Consider the following 16,496-nt stretch of genomic DNA (forward strand, 5'->3'; position numbering starts at 1 on the left):
ATAAAAATATTTTAAAACCTAGAAGTACAGCACTTAGTAGATTAATTGGACTTTTTCCAGTTTCGTCACAGTTTTCAGGAATGCTCCAGCAAATTACTCTAAAAAAAAATCTAACTTAATAACTGTTCAGGGCAGTTTAACTTTGCACTAAATAGCACTAGCCAACAGAACATTTTAAAAACAAAAGTGTATGAAGTTTAAGGAATGCTAAAATGCACGACGAAAGATCACTTTTTATAAAACACAATTGAGGCAAATTTACATTACAAATAGAATGGAATATATGAGAATACTAAATTTTCAGTAATTCACAGATATATTCTCCAGACATTTCTATATTGAAATCTGTAAATGAACAACTGAATCGAAGTTCAAATTCTCCTGAACAAAAAAAAAGAAATAGCAGAGAAAAGAAGTGTGTGTGTTTGGTTTTGATCTACTTAGGAAGTGTCTATATATTTTAAAGTAAATCTTCCCTTTTGTACAGATTTCCAACTGAATGGTTAAACTTACTAACATGTTGAACGCACCTTGCCAGTACACAAGATCAGGATGGGAAACTACCCATGCCTTTAATACCCGTCTAAACTTTGCATGACCCTCTGGTGATGACAGCAGCTCATCGTACTGATGACAGCGAGGAATATCAACCTCAATCTGCAATACAGACAAGCATAAAAAAGAAAAAAGAGAACAGGGATATTTGAGGTGGCACCACAGAAATTCCACAACATTGATAGAACTGGAATGCAGCCAATGCATTTAGGTCAAACCACCAACATAAACATAATCTGTTTTCTTCCTCACCTTCCAAAACAGAAATGGGGGAAAAGGGAGCATTCCATGAGCTGCACACACAGATTAAAAATACAAAAGAACTCTTGAAATACAGCTCCTTCCCCTCAAAAATAAAAAGGGCATTTTTTGCTGTACTGATTTCTAGCTCAACTCTCAAATTGCGTCTCTCAGGATGCTAATGTCACTTTGTTCTTTATTATAATAAAAGGCCCAATTCGATGAAAAAAACTTCTTGGGCTAGTTGAAAAGCCATTTGGTAGGACTTTAGCCATTTACCATTTGACAGAACTTCTTGGAGAACCTAACTAAACAGGAACCCATTTTCGCCAAGTAATGCGTGCCTTCAGCGTCAGTTGAAGCTGATGGGATTTGGGGATGACGTGTGTCTTTCAGAATCTAAATCCAAGGTGCATAAGAAGTACTGATGGGAAAGGGACTTTTTTTTTAAATGTTTGCTAGGTTGTTTATGACATCTTTACCTTTGTTGTTTCAAAATACTGTTTTTGACTCAAATGCAAGATTTCATTTTATGTATTTGTTAAATTTGTGTTACTATTGTTTGTTTTTGGTGGCCCTCCAGTTTGCTTTGTGCTGAACAAACATATTACAAAACTGGGAGAAAAATTTTTAATATTAAATAATAATCAGCAGCATCAGCTGCAGTAAAACAGTTGACTTACAGTTAATAGGAGGAAAAACCTTTGGCATGATCTTAAGTGACAGTAACTGAAACTAAAAAGGAATCTTACTTGTCTATCTGTAGGAATTGGAGTGTCCTTATCAATGGCATCATACTTTGCTTGAATGGCACCCTAAAGTGTAAGAAGAACATGTTAAATAAACAAAAAAAGCCCTTACAATATATAGAATCATAGAAGTGTAGGACTAGAAGGGACCTCAAGCAGTCTTCTAGTCCAGACCACTGCACTCACAGCAGGATTAAGTATTATCCTGACAGGTGTTTGTCATCCAAAGATGGAGATTCCACAACTTCCCTAGGCAAGTTATTCCAGTGTTTAACCACCCTGACAATTAGGAAGTTTTTCCTAATGTCCAACCTAAATCTCCCTTGCTTCTTGTCCTATCCTCAGAGGTTAAAGAAAACAATTTTTCTCCCTCTTCCCTGTAATAACCTTTTATGTACTGGAAAACTGTTATCATAACCACCCCTCAGTCTTTTCTTCTCCAGGCTAAACAAACCTATTTTTTCCAATCTTCCCTCATACATCATGTTTTCCAGACTTTTAATCATTTTTGTTGCTCTTCTCTGGACTTTCTCCAATTTGTCCATATATTTCCTGAAATGTGACACCCAGAACTGGACACAATACTCCACTTGAAGCCTAATCAGCATGGAGTAGAGCAGAAGAACTACTTCTCGTGTCTTGCTTACAACAGTCCTGCTAATACATCCCAGAATGATGTTTGCTTTTTTTTGCACCGTTGTCTTATATTTAGCTTGTGATCCACTATGACCCCCAGTTCCCTCTCCGCAGTACTCATTCCTAGGCAGTCATTTCCCATTTTGTATGTTTGCACTGATTGTTCCTTCCTAAGGAGAGTACTTTGCATTTGTCCTTACTGAATTTCATCCTATTTACTTCAGACTATTTCTTCAGTTTGTCCAGATCATTTAAAATTTTAATCCTATCCTCCAAAGCACTTGCAACCCCTCCCAGCTTGGTATCGTCCGCAAACTTTATAAATGTACTTACTCTCTATGCCATTCTCTAAATCATTGATGAAGATATTGAACAGAATCGGACCCAGAACTGATCCATGCGGGACCCCACTCAATATGCCCTTCCAGCTTGATGGTTAACCACTGATTACTCTCTCGGAATGGTTTTCCAACCAGTTATGCACTCACATTATAGTTGCATCAAGGTTATATTTCCCTAGTTTTTTTATGAGATGGTCATGTGAGACAATATCAAAAGCATTACTAAAGTCACGATATATCTCATCTACTGCTTCCCCTCCTATCCACAAAGCTTGTTACCCTGTCAAAGAAAGCTATCGGGTTGGTTTGATGCCATTTGTTCATGACAAATCCATGCTGACTGTTACTTATCACCTTATTATTGTCTAGATATTTGCAAATTGATTGCTTAATTATTTGCTCCGTTATCTTTCGGGGGTACTGAAGTTAAGCTGACTGGTCTGTAATTCCCCAGGTTGCCCTCATTCCCCTCTTTATAGACTGGCACTATACTTCCCTTTTCGGAATCTGTCCTGTCTTCCATGACTTTTCAAAGATAATAGCTAATGGTTCAGATATCTCCTCTGTCAGTTCCTTGAGAATTCTAGGATGTATTTCATCAGGCCCTGGTGACGTGAAGACATCTAACTTGTCTAAGTAATTTCTAACTTGTTCTTTCCCTATTTTAGCCTCTGATTCTACCTCATTTTCACTGTCATTAAGTTAGATGTCCAACTGGTACCAAACTCATTTAGCACTTCTGCCATTTCCACATTTTGTGTTATTGTCATCTCCCCCACCCCACCCCACCCCCAGCCCCCACTGAATAACAGACCTACCCTATCCTCTGTCTTCCTCTTGCTTCTAATGTCTTTGTAGATGTTTTCTTCTTATCCTTTATATCTCTAGCTGGTTTAATCTCATTTTGTGCCTTTATGATTTCGTCCCTACATACCTGTGTTATTTGTTTATATTCACCCTTTGTAATTTGACCTAGTTTCCACTTTTTGTAGAACTCTTTTTTCAGTTTCAGATCATTGAAGATCTCCTGCTCAAGCCAGTGTGGTCCCTTGCCATACTTCCTATCTTTCCTACACGGTAGGACAGTTTGCTTTTGTGCACTTAATAATGTCTCTTTGAAAAATTGCCAGCTCTTTTGAACTGTTTCCCCCCTTAAACTTGCTTCCCATGGGATCTTATCTTACCTTAAAAGAGCAATGGACCTAATATATCTGGACTGTCCAGAAGAGGTTTGCACAGTCCAAAACACATGTTTTTGGGGAAAACCCAGGACTGGGAGTATGGTGGGGTCACCCTGCAAGTAGTAACCAAGGCTGCTGGAAGCCAGACTGTGGCTGGTGTTTGCTGACAGGCTGCTGGGGTCAGAGCTATTGGACCAGGACTGTGGATATAAACAGACACTCAGGATGTGACCTGCATGCTGTTTGGCTGTTTGTAAATAGCCTAGGTTGGGAGCTACAGCAGAAAAGCATTGAGAAGCACCCCAGGTTGCACGGCAAATAGTGACACAACCCATCACTGGTCTGAATCGAACCCCGGAATGTCATAGTGGGATGGAAAGGAGATTTTTTTTCCTCAGAGTTTTTTTTTTTTTTTTAGCCCTTGTTGATTGGGGAGGAGATTGCTAAATGTATTTGTTGGAGTTATAATAATAATAATAATAATATATTGTTTTTAAACAGCAGTGGCATTTTTAAATATTGCCAAGGATGCCTAGGCACTTATCTTTTTTGGAAAAGTCAAAAATAAACTAAAACCCAGGCAAGTTCAAAATTCCTTGACTGTACAGAAAGAAAATCATGAAGTGAAGCAAAAATTGCCCCAACATTGTATTTATTCACATAGTTTCAAATATTATTCTCATTTCATTGTTCCCTAGTATCTGTAATTAGTGTGAATCTTTCTCTTACTCTTACCTCAACACCCAGCAGGGCAGCCCAGGTTAAACCTCTCATAAGTGGAGGAATGTCAACTCTGGCTTCTTTCCAGACTTGATTTTTTTTGTATGGATAAGCCTGCAAAAAAAACAAACAAACAAACAAAAAAAACCCACAACTTCCTTGAAATGAACAAGATCCTTCCTTTAGGAAAAATTTTTCGGCCACTGGAGACAAACACAGTAAATCTGCTTATACTTAATTAACGTATACAAATTTTACAATCTAAAAGGGGTGCAATTCCTCTCTAAAAGACAAGGATTAAGCATCTACTTTTATTGATTCAGATAATCCAGTCCAACACCTTTTTACAGGAAAGAAAGTGCTTATCATGTTTTGTTACATTTGAAAGGTTTAAATATAAGTAATATCTGCAGAGTTTCTAATTTCTTCTGCATTAAGTATTCCTTTTCATAGTATATATACCTGACTTCTTGAAAAATGTCTCAGAGTTAGTGCAATACTTATTACAATGTGTAAAAAAAATCTGAATGAACCCATCACTTATCTCATGAGTACTTATGTGTATTCTTACACACACGTGCCACACGAAAATGTGTACAATCATATTGCTGAGAAAATTCAAAATACCCTGGCATAAGAATAAACCTCTCCCCCTCCACAGTGATATCACAGTTTTGACTAGTTTGAATGTGCAAGACCAGTGTTCAGTCCAGAATGTGCAATGCAAAAGTGTTACTGTCCTATCTGAGGCTACACCACTTATGTTTAATTTGGTAGCTGTGTGCACTGCTGTTAGAAAATATACGAGATGCTTCAGTGTCCTCTCTCATATGCAACTGTGTTAACAGTAGTGACTCATTTTATTTCTATTTTTAAGGCCTTTCTTATTGTAGGGGTTTCTAGAATTGCCTCTTCTTTTTGTAGTTTCTCCTAACTCCTATTTTCCCTCTTCTCTTGGATTCACTTCTACATCTAGTTCTCTTCTATTTTTCCTCTCTCCTTACTCTCTCTCACTTCTCTGCTTCCACTTGCAATTGCTTAGTTCTTTAGTTAATCCATTCGATTAATGGATCACTGAGGTTATTGCAGTACTGTTAAGAATCCATACCTTCAGTAGCCTGTCAAATAGAACAATTCTGTGTAGCTGGTACTCTGTGTCCCTCTCTCGGATGATCAGAGGAAGATTGGTCGCTGCAGATAGCTCATTATTACTGTTTGAATGGGGTAAATTTGACTGCCTGGAATAGAGTGAGAAAAGCAGTGAAGACTGGCTAAATAACAATACATGCAATTAGATGTAAAAAGAAGAATGTATAATGGAAAGTGTTTTTAAGTTAGAAAACAATTTTGAAAGGAGAAGTTACTATCTACTGATCAGCATTTGTGCACTCAGTGCTATACAGTAAATACCAAAGTCCAGATTTGCAAGACCAGGTAACTAAAGTTACACTTCTCAGTTCACATTTAGACACCTAAATAAGCAGACCTATTTTCTGAAGTGCTGAGCAGACAGCAGCTCCTATTGGCTTCAGGAATCTAAATAGGATATAGGAGGTTGACACTAGATTTCTCGTTATGAAAACCTTGGTCCAGTCGTGCAATGTTCCGCTATAATACAAACCACCACTCAAAAATAATTAATGCTTTATAATAATTAATTATATACTTACTCGTCCTCAAGCAATGGATAAAATGCTTCCCCACCAACATCTTTCAGTCTCTGAAATTAAGATTAAAAAAAAGTATTTAACATCAAAATGCTTCTCAGTACCTTAACTGGTACAGTTGAGGAATATGAAAAGTATTAACTTAGAACTAGTCACTTTTAACTGTTTGTACTAATATTTGCCTAAATATTAATTTAGTTCTGATAAAGAAGGAATGTCCACCCTTAAATGATAAGTAGCATGCAAAATTTAATAATATGACTCTTAAAAAAAAAAATCAATGGAAGCCATTCTGTTTACACTTTGAGCAACTCTGAAAATTAATCCTGTTCACATAAACACCCCACATATTAATAGGTTAACACTGTTAAATGGCTGGTTTTTTTTTCTTTGACAAGGACTTTGATTCAGGTAGTTACAAACCAACAACAGAATCTGGTACTTCTTGTTACATAAAAATTAAAATTATGCTAATTAAATCTCTTTTAGTAATGACATCTGAGAGACAGACAGTAATAGAGACGTTCTGGGGAAAGGTGACAGGCAGGCGAGACGGAAGTTTATAGACATCTTCAGTTCAATGTGCTTAAAGTTTAATACTATCTTCCCTGTAGTGTTCTGTTATGCAGGTCAATCTCTAACTTGAAGCTATAGTGCCATCTCCCCTGGGGATTGACAGAGCAGTTCAGAGTCTCAGTTCACTCATCACTGATCCTTTTTTTATTACAATCATTGTGCTCTGTTCCATGAGTTGTGTTTGGAAGATTCCAAAAGATAAATATAAATCTTTCAACTAACACTGCAAGTTTGGCTAAGAGATTAGCAAGATTCAGGCTAGTATCCTCTCAAAAATGAAAGCTCTGTATATTTATCCACTACTGCATTTGTATCTGTAGGCACAGATATTTGATTTTATATGCCAGAAACTCACCCCACTGCAGTTGCTGCATGTTGTAATAAAACACTTATTTGATCAGTTTTCACGTATTAATGTAAAATAGTGCAGTTTTGTTGCTTCATCAGCATGTTTTTATGTGGAGTGCACAGACTTGATTACCTCATGCTTCATTTCCTGTAACACTCTGGAAAGTAAAGGGATTCAAGCCAAAATGGACCAAAATTCTGAGTTATCCATTTGTAACATCCATTTAATTTTTGTATGGCATCTTCCCTCAAACTAATACTGGATACTATTTATTGCTTTAAATACAAAATACCAATTGTGTAGCGTTAACATAGAACCCTAAAATAAAAACCGCATGTGAATGAACACGTAAACTGACAATGAGAAAAAATAACATTTCAGTAAGAAATATGGTAAACCCTGGAATCAGCAATCACCCGAAGCACCCTAACAATAATTTGATTAGTTATTGTTTAATCTATGTGGTTTTCTAATGGAGGTGAAACAGAACTACATTCAGTAATTTTGAGGGAATCTTTGAGGTGATCTCTTAAAACCGGTTGCCTAACAGCTGCAGACTTGTTTCAAGTTTCCAAAGACTGAGGTTAAACCATGGGAAACTCAGCAACCGTAGTAAACATGGCATTTAGTAAAGTCAGCTGATCTGAGACAGAAATGAAACTTCTGAAAGATGTATCATCTGAAGCAAAAATAGATAACTCGTTCTTTATTATTAACTTCAGCCACCACTGGATGTCACAATTACCCCATAAAAACATAGCTACTGCAACATAATGCACCGAGTAGCACACACAAAACAAAAAAAAACCCAATTCAGTAATTTCTCCCAGACAAAATGGTTTCTTTTTTATTTTATATCTAATTCAGAATCTAATTAACTTGGGGCAAGGAGTTTTCCACTGGATCCAGAGCAGCCAAATGTCCAGAAGAGAATGCCTGAAATGGTATTTTGAAAGAACAGCAGCACTTGTTCTCTTACATTCTTTCAAATATAAACTGTTTCTGCAATTGAGTTACAAGCAGCTAAGAAGGTATGCAGTATTGTTTTAGCCATGTCTGTTTCAGGATATTAGAGAGACAACATGGGTGAGGTAGTATCTTTTATGGGACCAACTTCTGTTGGTGAGAGAGACAAGCTTTTGGCTTACACAGTGCTCTTCTTCAGGTCTGGGAAACGTACACAGAATGTCACAGTTAAATGTATTTAGTAAAAAGTAAAATGTATGTAGCTGTGACACTCTGAGTACATTTGCCAGCTCTGAAGAAACACTCTGTAAGCTTGAAAGCTTGTCTCTCTCACCAACAGAAGCTGGTCCAATAAAGGTACTACCTTCTCCCCCTTGTCTCTCTCTAGGCAGCAGGGAATGCATTTTGCTTACATTTCTGAGTTGACACAGCGACAGTATCACAGTTGTGTCATCTAGGAGAGAACTTCTATCTCGTCCTTGCCCAAAGCTCTCACCATCTTCAAACAAAAAGCTTCAAAGAGAAAGACAGAACCCCAATTCCTGGTTATTTTAAAGGACATAATAATATCGCATACTAAAAAACAAACAAACAAAAAGAGCAAAATTCTACAATAATCAGCTGTTTAACAACAAAAATAAAAAACACTAACTCCTAGAATTATACTGTACCGTACTCCTGACTACACTGAACTGCCTTCAAAAGCAGTGTGCAAAAAGCTAGTAATATTTGAATAATTCTGAATGAAAAAAATCTTATTTCTCATGTTTTCTAGATACTGAACACATATTAGAATACCATTTACAGCTTCTTCAAAGCAGAACAGAACTAGATTAACATTCCCTTCTGTTCCTCATCATTGCACACAACATGATTAACAGGGGGAAATACACGAGCTCCTTGCATTATGAGAGAAGGAGGAAATAAATATCTCTGTCATTCAAAAGGATCTTATAAGGTGTTTATCTGTGTGGCTGTAGCAGGGTAATTCTTCAGAACTATGGATACATCCAAATGAGGGTGATCCAACAGAATGAGTATTTTAGAACATACTGTACTGAGCTGATTTTCAAGAAACTAAGTTCACATGGATCTAGGCAGGCTATGGGCACAGGTGTAAGGCTCCCACCTTCTACACCAGAAGTCATAGGTTCAAATCCTGGGAGCATTTGGCCATGTAGTTTTTTTTTTCTGTGTTATACAGGACGGAGGTCAGACTAGATCACAATGGTCCCTTCTGGCCTTGGAAACTATGAATCTATAATACCAGATTCTCTATTTGCTTCTCACTAATGAGATGAAATTAGGATCTGCCCATTGAATGAAGAAATATTTCATCTTCAGTATAAATATTAATGGGACCAATTAAACTCAGAGGCAGAAATGTGTGTGTGTGTATATTTTATATATAAAAAAATAAAGAGAGAGAGATTACAATCCAAATAATACAAAAAGTCATTTAAATGTAAAAAATGTGACTAAAAACAAAAGGATGGAAGTGTGTTTTAATGGAGGCCAACTAACCCACAAAATGATTTTCATCACAAAAATTCTACTGCTTAAACACACTCTCCACCCCTTTCCCCACCCTGAAACTCTGGAAATTAACAGATAAAGAGCTGAGTCAGTTATCTGCTGTCATATAATCACTCATAAGAACAGCCATATTGGGTCAGATCAATGGTCCATCTAGCCCAGTATCCTGTCTTCTGAGAGTGGCCAGTGCAAGATGCTTCAGAGGGAATGAACAGAACAGGGTGATCCTGAGTAATCCATCCCCTGCCATCCAGTCTCAGATTTTGGCAATTGGAGGTTTAGGGACACCCAGAGCATGGGGTTGTGTCCCTGACCATCTTGGCTAATAGCCATTGGTGGACCTATCCTCCAGGAACTTATCTAATTCTTTTTTTAACCCAGTTATACTTTTGGTCTTCACAAATCCTCTTGCAACATGTACCACACGCTGACTGTGCATTGTGTGAAGAAATACTTTGTACGTATAGTTGGGGTTATTTTTTCTAGTGTGTGTTATTTTGTACTTATTACTTTGCACTCACTAAAACGTCACTCATCTCATGCCACCAACCAAACCCTAACTTTGTCATTATCTTTTGCTCTGTAAAAATAAATATGCTGTTGGAAATACACAGCTGATTTTACATATTACTTAAATACCTAATCCTGCAATCTGATCTGCATGGGCACAGGGATCCACCCACTTATATTATATTGTAGGACCAGAGCCTAAACACATTGTAAAGATTTCAAAAAGGATATAGTTCCAGGGTACATTAAGTTATGTCATAATTCCATAAATCCTGCACAGTAGAATATTATTTTTTATGAAAAGAAAATGATTGATCGATCTCTGGTGAAATGTGTTGACTGTATGGAATTGTAGGTCTATGTAAATGTAAACAGAACTGGCAAGTTTTTATTTTAATTTACTATATTGTATAGTAACTAAATATGCAGCTTTTTGTACTGAGTAATGTAGCATAATTTAGTGTTATGGTATACTGGAAATGGATCATGTGATTAAGAAATGGAATCTTATAGCCTGTTGATAATTTGTATTTTGAACCTTCCAGACACTCCTGCAAATTTTTCAGAAGCAATATTAAGTGTGGGTGGGTGGTGTAAAATCAAGTGGGATAACAGTGAATGATAGTAGCTTATATGGGGAAGTGTTGAGGCTTTTACTATTGCTCAGGATGTTGTTTTCAAATTGCTCTCTGAAACTAAGAAGTTGGAACTTCTAAAAACACTTTTTTTTTTTGAAACATTACACTTCTCTGTCCACCCCTTTCCTCATGTTTCCATCCCCAGAAGTGTTTTCCTTTCCTTACTTGGGGAGCGTGCAGATGGGTGGTTTTGATCGAATGATTTCCTTGTTGACAAGTTCTTTCTCCAAGTCTCCTCCAGCCAAACACCAGAGATAATACACCTCTTCAATCGATCTTTCTGCTAGGTAGTCAGAGTCTTCATCTATTAACAAAAGCCAAATTAAAATGAATTACAGCTTTTTAAGCAGTTCATATTTTTCATAATCATTCTAAACACATTTTAGTTAGAAAGAGATTAGATTTGAAGGGTCATATGGCCTACTGCAGAGTTAGAAGAAAAGTGATCTTCCCATTGCAATATCCTAAAGCAAGGCTCATGGGAAGACAAAGGCAGCTGGACACACTATAGGGTTGTCTTGCATTCGAAAAAAAAAGTGAAAGAATGTCTGCAGTTTGATTTGGTGCCAGAAAACTGAACAAGTCAGATAAGTACACTGAGTGAAAGTGTGTTTTTTGCTTATTTTACCCATAATATAAAATTTATTTCTTTTCTACAATACAAAGAGCTAAGAGTAAACAGCAACCATTGAACCAGTGATTCACATTTAAAAGCCTCAATTTACCAAAATATTACATGCAGCACACACATGCTGGTACTGGCTTCAGCTTCAATTTTAACAATTGTAACTTTAGCTTCACAATATTAATAAACAAGAATATCCAAAATAAAAAGAAACTTCTGAGCTTATCGGAAAGGGTAATGGCAGCCCATTCACTCATGTGGGGATTTCAAACAAGGGTAAAAGAAAATCCCATCTCTTTTGAACATACTGTCGGGTAAGTGCAAAGTTTTAACATAGACTTTTATAAATGTTGCCTCTCCCACACAGATTGTGCTTTATAACAATTGCCAACAGCCTCTAATTTCCACTACTTCCAACACCTGCTACCTATGTAAATTTTAATAATGGAGCTACAGCCAACCTTCACATGATATGTCCAAGGAGCCCCGTCTGCAAATGACGACACAGTAATATGAAAAAAAAAAAAATAATCAGCACCTCAGAACCATGCTGAAAAACGTCATAAAAAACCTCACCCTGCAGATCAAGGACAATGAATAGGTGACTATTATAGAGGATGATGCATAAAGTGAACAAAGAACACAGATCAGAGACACCTTCTCTCTGTCCTCTAGTGTCCCCACAGACACATAAGCCCTTAATACTACTCACTAATCATTAGGAAACAATAAGATCTTGCTACAAGAATGTAATATTAATACTTTAGCAATCTGTAAGCAGAAAAAAAAAATGAATTCCTTCATGTTCTGTCCTCTACAGGCAACATTTTATTTATTTCCCTTTTCTCTCTGCCACACCCCATCCCTGCTACCCACTTTTACCTTTACACAGCTGAGTGATGTCCTCTGGAAGAGTTAAATTAGCACATCTCAAAGAGGAGGAGAACAGACTGGCAGGTTTGTGGAAGGGAGGGTATACAGAGGCCACTTCACTGAACACATTGTCACACAGTAACTGGTCTGGAGTTGGCCTTGAGTAAAGCATTTTAAAAAGTGGAAAAAAGAACAGTAAGAAAAAAAAAGTAAAGCCCTTTTAAAAAAATCTAGCTAATATAAAAAAATCAAAAGTGGTAAGATCGTGGACTCTCATATCACTAAAGAAACGTTCTTGTTAATCAAATCAAAATGTAAAGCTTCATATGGTAATCAGTTCACTGTGAGCCATTTTATTTACAATAATTCTGTATATTCTACATCTTACAGCCTATCTATGATCAAGCATTCTCATTCTCAACCAAAGTTAGGCTATTCTGTCTTTACTGAAGATATAAACTAATTAACAAAGGTAACGCAATGAGACATTCCAGTGTTCTTTTGGTCATAAATGAGACTTTTTTCACCTTTGGTTAGTGAGTAGCTCTATGCTTTACTTAAAATGTTTTTTTAAAAGAGAGGTCACTCATGCCAGTGCACATTAGAAACAATGTGGATGAGATAGTATCATTTATTGGACCAATTTCTGTTGATGAGACACACAAACTTTCAAGTTTACACAGAGCTCTTTTTCAGATCACCTGAAGAAGAGCTCTGTGTAAGCTCTGTGAAAGTTTGTGTCTCTTTCTCCAACAGAAGTTGGCCCAGTAAAAGTTATTACCTCACCCACCTCTTCTTTCTAATATACTGAGACCAAGAATGCTACCAATCATGTTGGTTATGGTACAGCTACAATAAACACCTCAAATTTCCAAAGAGGGAAAACCTGTCAACTTAAAAGTGACTAAATAGTTTACTTCCAAACACCAAGATTCAATCTTTCCTTTTTAAACAAATAAAGCTCGTCTTTTACTTTTTATTAAAATAAAAATAATCTGGAGTCCTGATTCAAATAACTCATTTTTAGACATCAAGCATCATAAATGTGCATATTTCCCCTGTTCCCCAAACAAAGTTGATTAGTCTCAGTTCTGATTAATTACCCACTGCGCTTCATCCTGCAATGCAATTGTTCCAAATATTTTTTCTTGGAGTTTAAAAGAAACAATCATATATGGTAAACAGCTCTATTGGATGGTCATTTTTGGTACTGTTCTGTTTAGTCATGGGCTGGGAAAACACAAGCCTGTTTGGAAAAATTACAGCAACAGGTGCTCTAATTCTGGTTTAATCTAACAGTATACTTTCACTTTTTACTCACAATATATTATTCCAACACATATAAAAGAAATGTTAAATGATGATGGAAAGTAGTACACAAGTAATAAGTTGATGCATTACTATATGGATGAGCACACATGCACGCACTTTTATGTAACTCATGTCAATATTAATACTGAATGCAGTTCAGATTCATCTAGTTAATTGCTTTAGGCCCAGCAGAAGTATTCAATTTCCTGTAAGTCTGGATTGACTATTTACCTTTTGGAAGGTTGAAATGTAAGGAATTTCTTCAGTAGAGCTATGGCATTTTCAGGAAGCTCCTAGAACATAAAAGGTGAAAAAAATAGTAGTCAACAATTGATTACTACTACACTGATCCAGCAAGCCACATAAGCATACATAAAACTTTAAGTATGTAAGTAGTTTTACTGAAGTCAATGGAACTACATATTTATTAAGGCTTTAGCTACTCTGTCATGAGTATAGTTTTTAGTTTGGACAAAATGTTCTAGAAGTCAGAATTAATATATTAAAGCCAAGATTTTCAAAACTGACTAGTAATTTTGGGTGTCCAATTTCAGAAGCCTCAAAACATGGGGCATTCTCGCCCCTTGAAAAAAAATCATTCCACCCCTTTATAGTTTTTCAGTCCAGACACCCCAAAACTGAGCCACCCACAGTCACTAGTTGCTTTTGAAAATCTGGACTCAGCTGTGTAATTATATACCAATAGAATTATTACAGCATCGCGGATTAGCCCACCAGTCATTACAACACCAAAACCAGATTTTAAAAATCTGCATCACTTGAAGACTGGGTCTTCTACTAATGTATCATGAGAGTCTGAAAAGTATTGTCTACATTTTATTTGGCTTGTCAGTAATTTTGGGAAAGGATGGAGGTCTTCTGAATAGTGATGGCCCTACGTATTTCAGCATCTAAAGTCTAAACTGTCACTATAGTAAAAAAATACTATGGAAATCAAAGTAATCAAATAAGTAACAAATCTTTTGGACTGAATTCACTTCAGCAAAGAAGAAAAAAGTATCCCATAAAATGTACAAAACAAATAATTTCAGTTAAGAAAACACTGATGAGTAGACTAGTTCACCAACCTTAATAATGTCCAGACAACCATGTTCTTCAGCTAATACGATTACAATGTCATCCATGCAGCCTATAAAATAGAACAGTAGGAAGAAGAAAGGTTATAGTGAAAAAGTGTTACTGTTTAAAAAGACACAAAGAAAGTTTCCTCTCCTCCCAATTTCTTAAAGTATTTATTTTACTGATTGGCTTTATCTCAAGTATCAGCAGGATAGCCGTGTTAGTCTGTATCCACAAAAACAACGAGGAGTCTGTTGGCACCTTAAAGACTAACAGATTGATTTGGGCATAAGCATCTAAAGAAGTGGGTTTTTTACCCACAAAAGCTTATGCCCAAATCAATCTGTTAGTCTTTAAGGTGCCACTGGACTCCTCGTTGGCTTTATGATGGCTCATCATAATAGCATCTGAGAGCTTTACAATTTCTAGGTTTTTTTCCTTTAAAAACAGGAATCCCATGAAATATCCCATGAATCCCCTCCACTGTGTGAGGTTTACCACAACTCTTCTGGGAACCATAGACAGTATGTGTATGGGAGGGTGGTTAAGGTGAATCACTTAGTCTGTAAACACCTCCAGAGAGAAACCATGGCCTGGGGAGGCTTGCATATACTGGCTCAGATTGGGTTTTCTGGAGACCAACAGGCTTTTGGCATAAAACGGCTGTGTTTAAACTGACTCAGGACCTTCCTTCTGATCCTACACACCAACAGGACCTGCTGTCCAATGGGGGCCCGGATCCTTGAGGAAGAATTGGACAGTCTTCGGCCTCCTTGAGCTCCATAAGACTGCCAGGTGCCTCCTGATATATTTAGTGTGTGTTTAGTCTGTGTATTGTTTTTATTATGCTTTCTTCATAATACTTTCACCTTAAGAATAAATGTGCTTATTTAGAAAGAACAGTGTGGTAACTTGTCACTGCCCACAATACACTGTTCATAATCCTCAGGGAGAAAGCAAAGCACAGGTGCTGGCCTTTAGACAAATTGACTTGCTGGGGATATCAGTGTAAGACAGGGACCTGGGCTGTCTTAAAACCCAGCTCAAAGACAGGTAAAGGATAGAGACCTGACTAGGCTCTCTTGGAGTGGACCATGGTGAAGAGGAATACAGGTGCATTCTCAAACAGTGACAGCTTCCATGGGTTTTATTTTGTGATCTAATAACTATTCAAAATAGTGAGAGATTTCGAAAGAAAACAATTTGTTGAAGAAAAAGCATATTTGCGTTAACAGTAGTTAACCTTACAGGTACTGCAGTCAGCTTTAGACCAATTTAACATGCGTCCTCAGGTCTCAATTTGAGGACCTGCCTATTTTCCCTCACACTTGATCGTTCCCAGGCCAGTCTGTCGCAGCACTACTTTGCAGCAGGTCTTTCTTTTTAAAGAAGCTTGAATGGCATTTCAAAAACTGCTAGTCTTTCTACGAGCCTCGTCTCATTCAAATCACGCTTACACCTCCATGTCTACAGCACTGTTGATAAATTAAAAAAAAGAAGGACTATAAGAAAAAGAATCTGGAACTAGCAAGACATGCCTGTCACTGCCTGAACAGTTATCTTTCCATTCAATCCTTTATCTGTTTAGTGTCTTGCATACTTATATCTTTGGCACAGAGACCGTGTTCTTGACTTGTTCATACCAAGTAACAAATAACCATCAGAACTGGCTCCTCTCAGCAACTCCTCCTCTACCCCACCATTCACCACTCATTCAACACACTACAAGCACAATGCTCCTTTGCTGTGCATATCTGGCACGCAGTTGCTGCTGCTCCCCTATACCAGCTCAAGTGAAGCTGCTAGATGCCCATGATCTTTCCAAAATTGCATCTCCAAAATTAATTTATCTTAGGCCTGTGAATCCTGAGCTTACTTATCGCCCTAGTTACAGACTTATTTGGGAAGTTAGGAAGACCAACACTGAACCCTGTACTTACATT

At 37.1% G+C, this 16,496-nt stretch overlaps 1 protein-coding gene across 10 annotated transcripts in view; it reads right to left on the reverse strand.

Moving 5' to 3' along the window:
• Window positions 1–16,496, reverse strand: part of TBCK (TBC1 domain containing kinase) — a 181,165-nt gene that overhangs the window by 106,577 nt on the left and 58,092 nt on the right. For all 10 annotated transcript variants that reach the window (XM_043545291.1, XM_007054394.4, XM_043545292.1 and 7 more), the window contains 10 exons: window positions 14,562–14,623; window positions 13,705–13,766; window positions 12,172–12,320; window positions 10,830–10,968; window positions 8,394–8,493; window positions 6,093–6,142; window positions 5,531–5,660; window positions 4,438–4,536; window positions 1,548–1,610; window positions 531–657 (listed from right to left, as the gene is read on the reverse strand). In XM_043545291.1, the coding sequence (XP_043401226.1) occupies window positions 531–657; window positions 1,548–1,610; window positions 4,438–4,536; window positions 5,531–5,660; window positions 6,093–6,142; window positions 8,394–8,493; window positions 10,830–10,968; window positions 12,172–12,320; window positions 13,705–13,766; window positions 14,562–14,623 (981 nt within the window). The remainder of the gene's footprint in view (window positions 1–530; window positions 658–1,547; window positions 1,611–4,437; window positions 4,537–5,530; window positions 5,661–6,092; window positions 6,143–8,393; window positions 8,494–10,829; window positions 10,969–12,171; window positions 12,321–13,704; window positions 13,767–14,561; window positions 14,624–16,496) is intronic.

This window comes from Chelonia mydas, chromosome 4 (assembly GCF_015237465.2).
Source record: "Chelonia mydas isolate rCheMyd1 chromosome 4, rCheMyd1.pri.v2, whole genome shotgun sequence".
Lineage (NCBI taxonomy): Eukaryota > Metazoa > Chordata > Testudines > Cheloniidae > Chelonia > Chelonia mydas.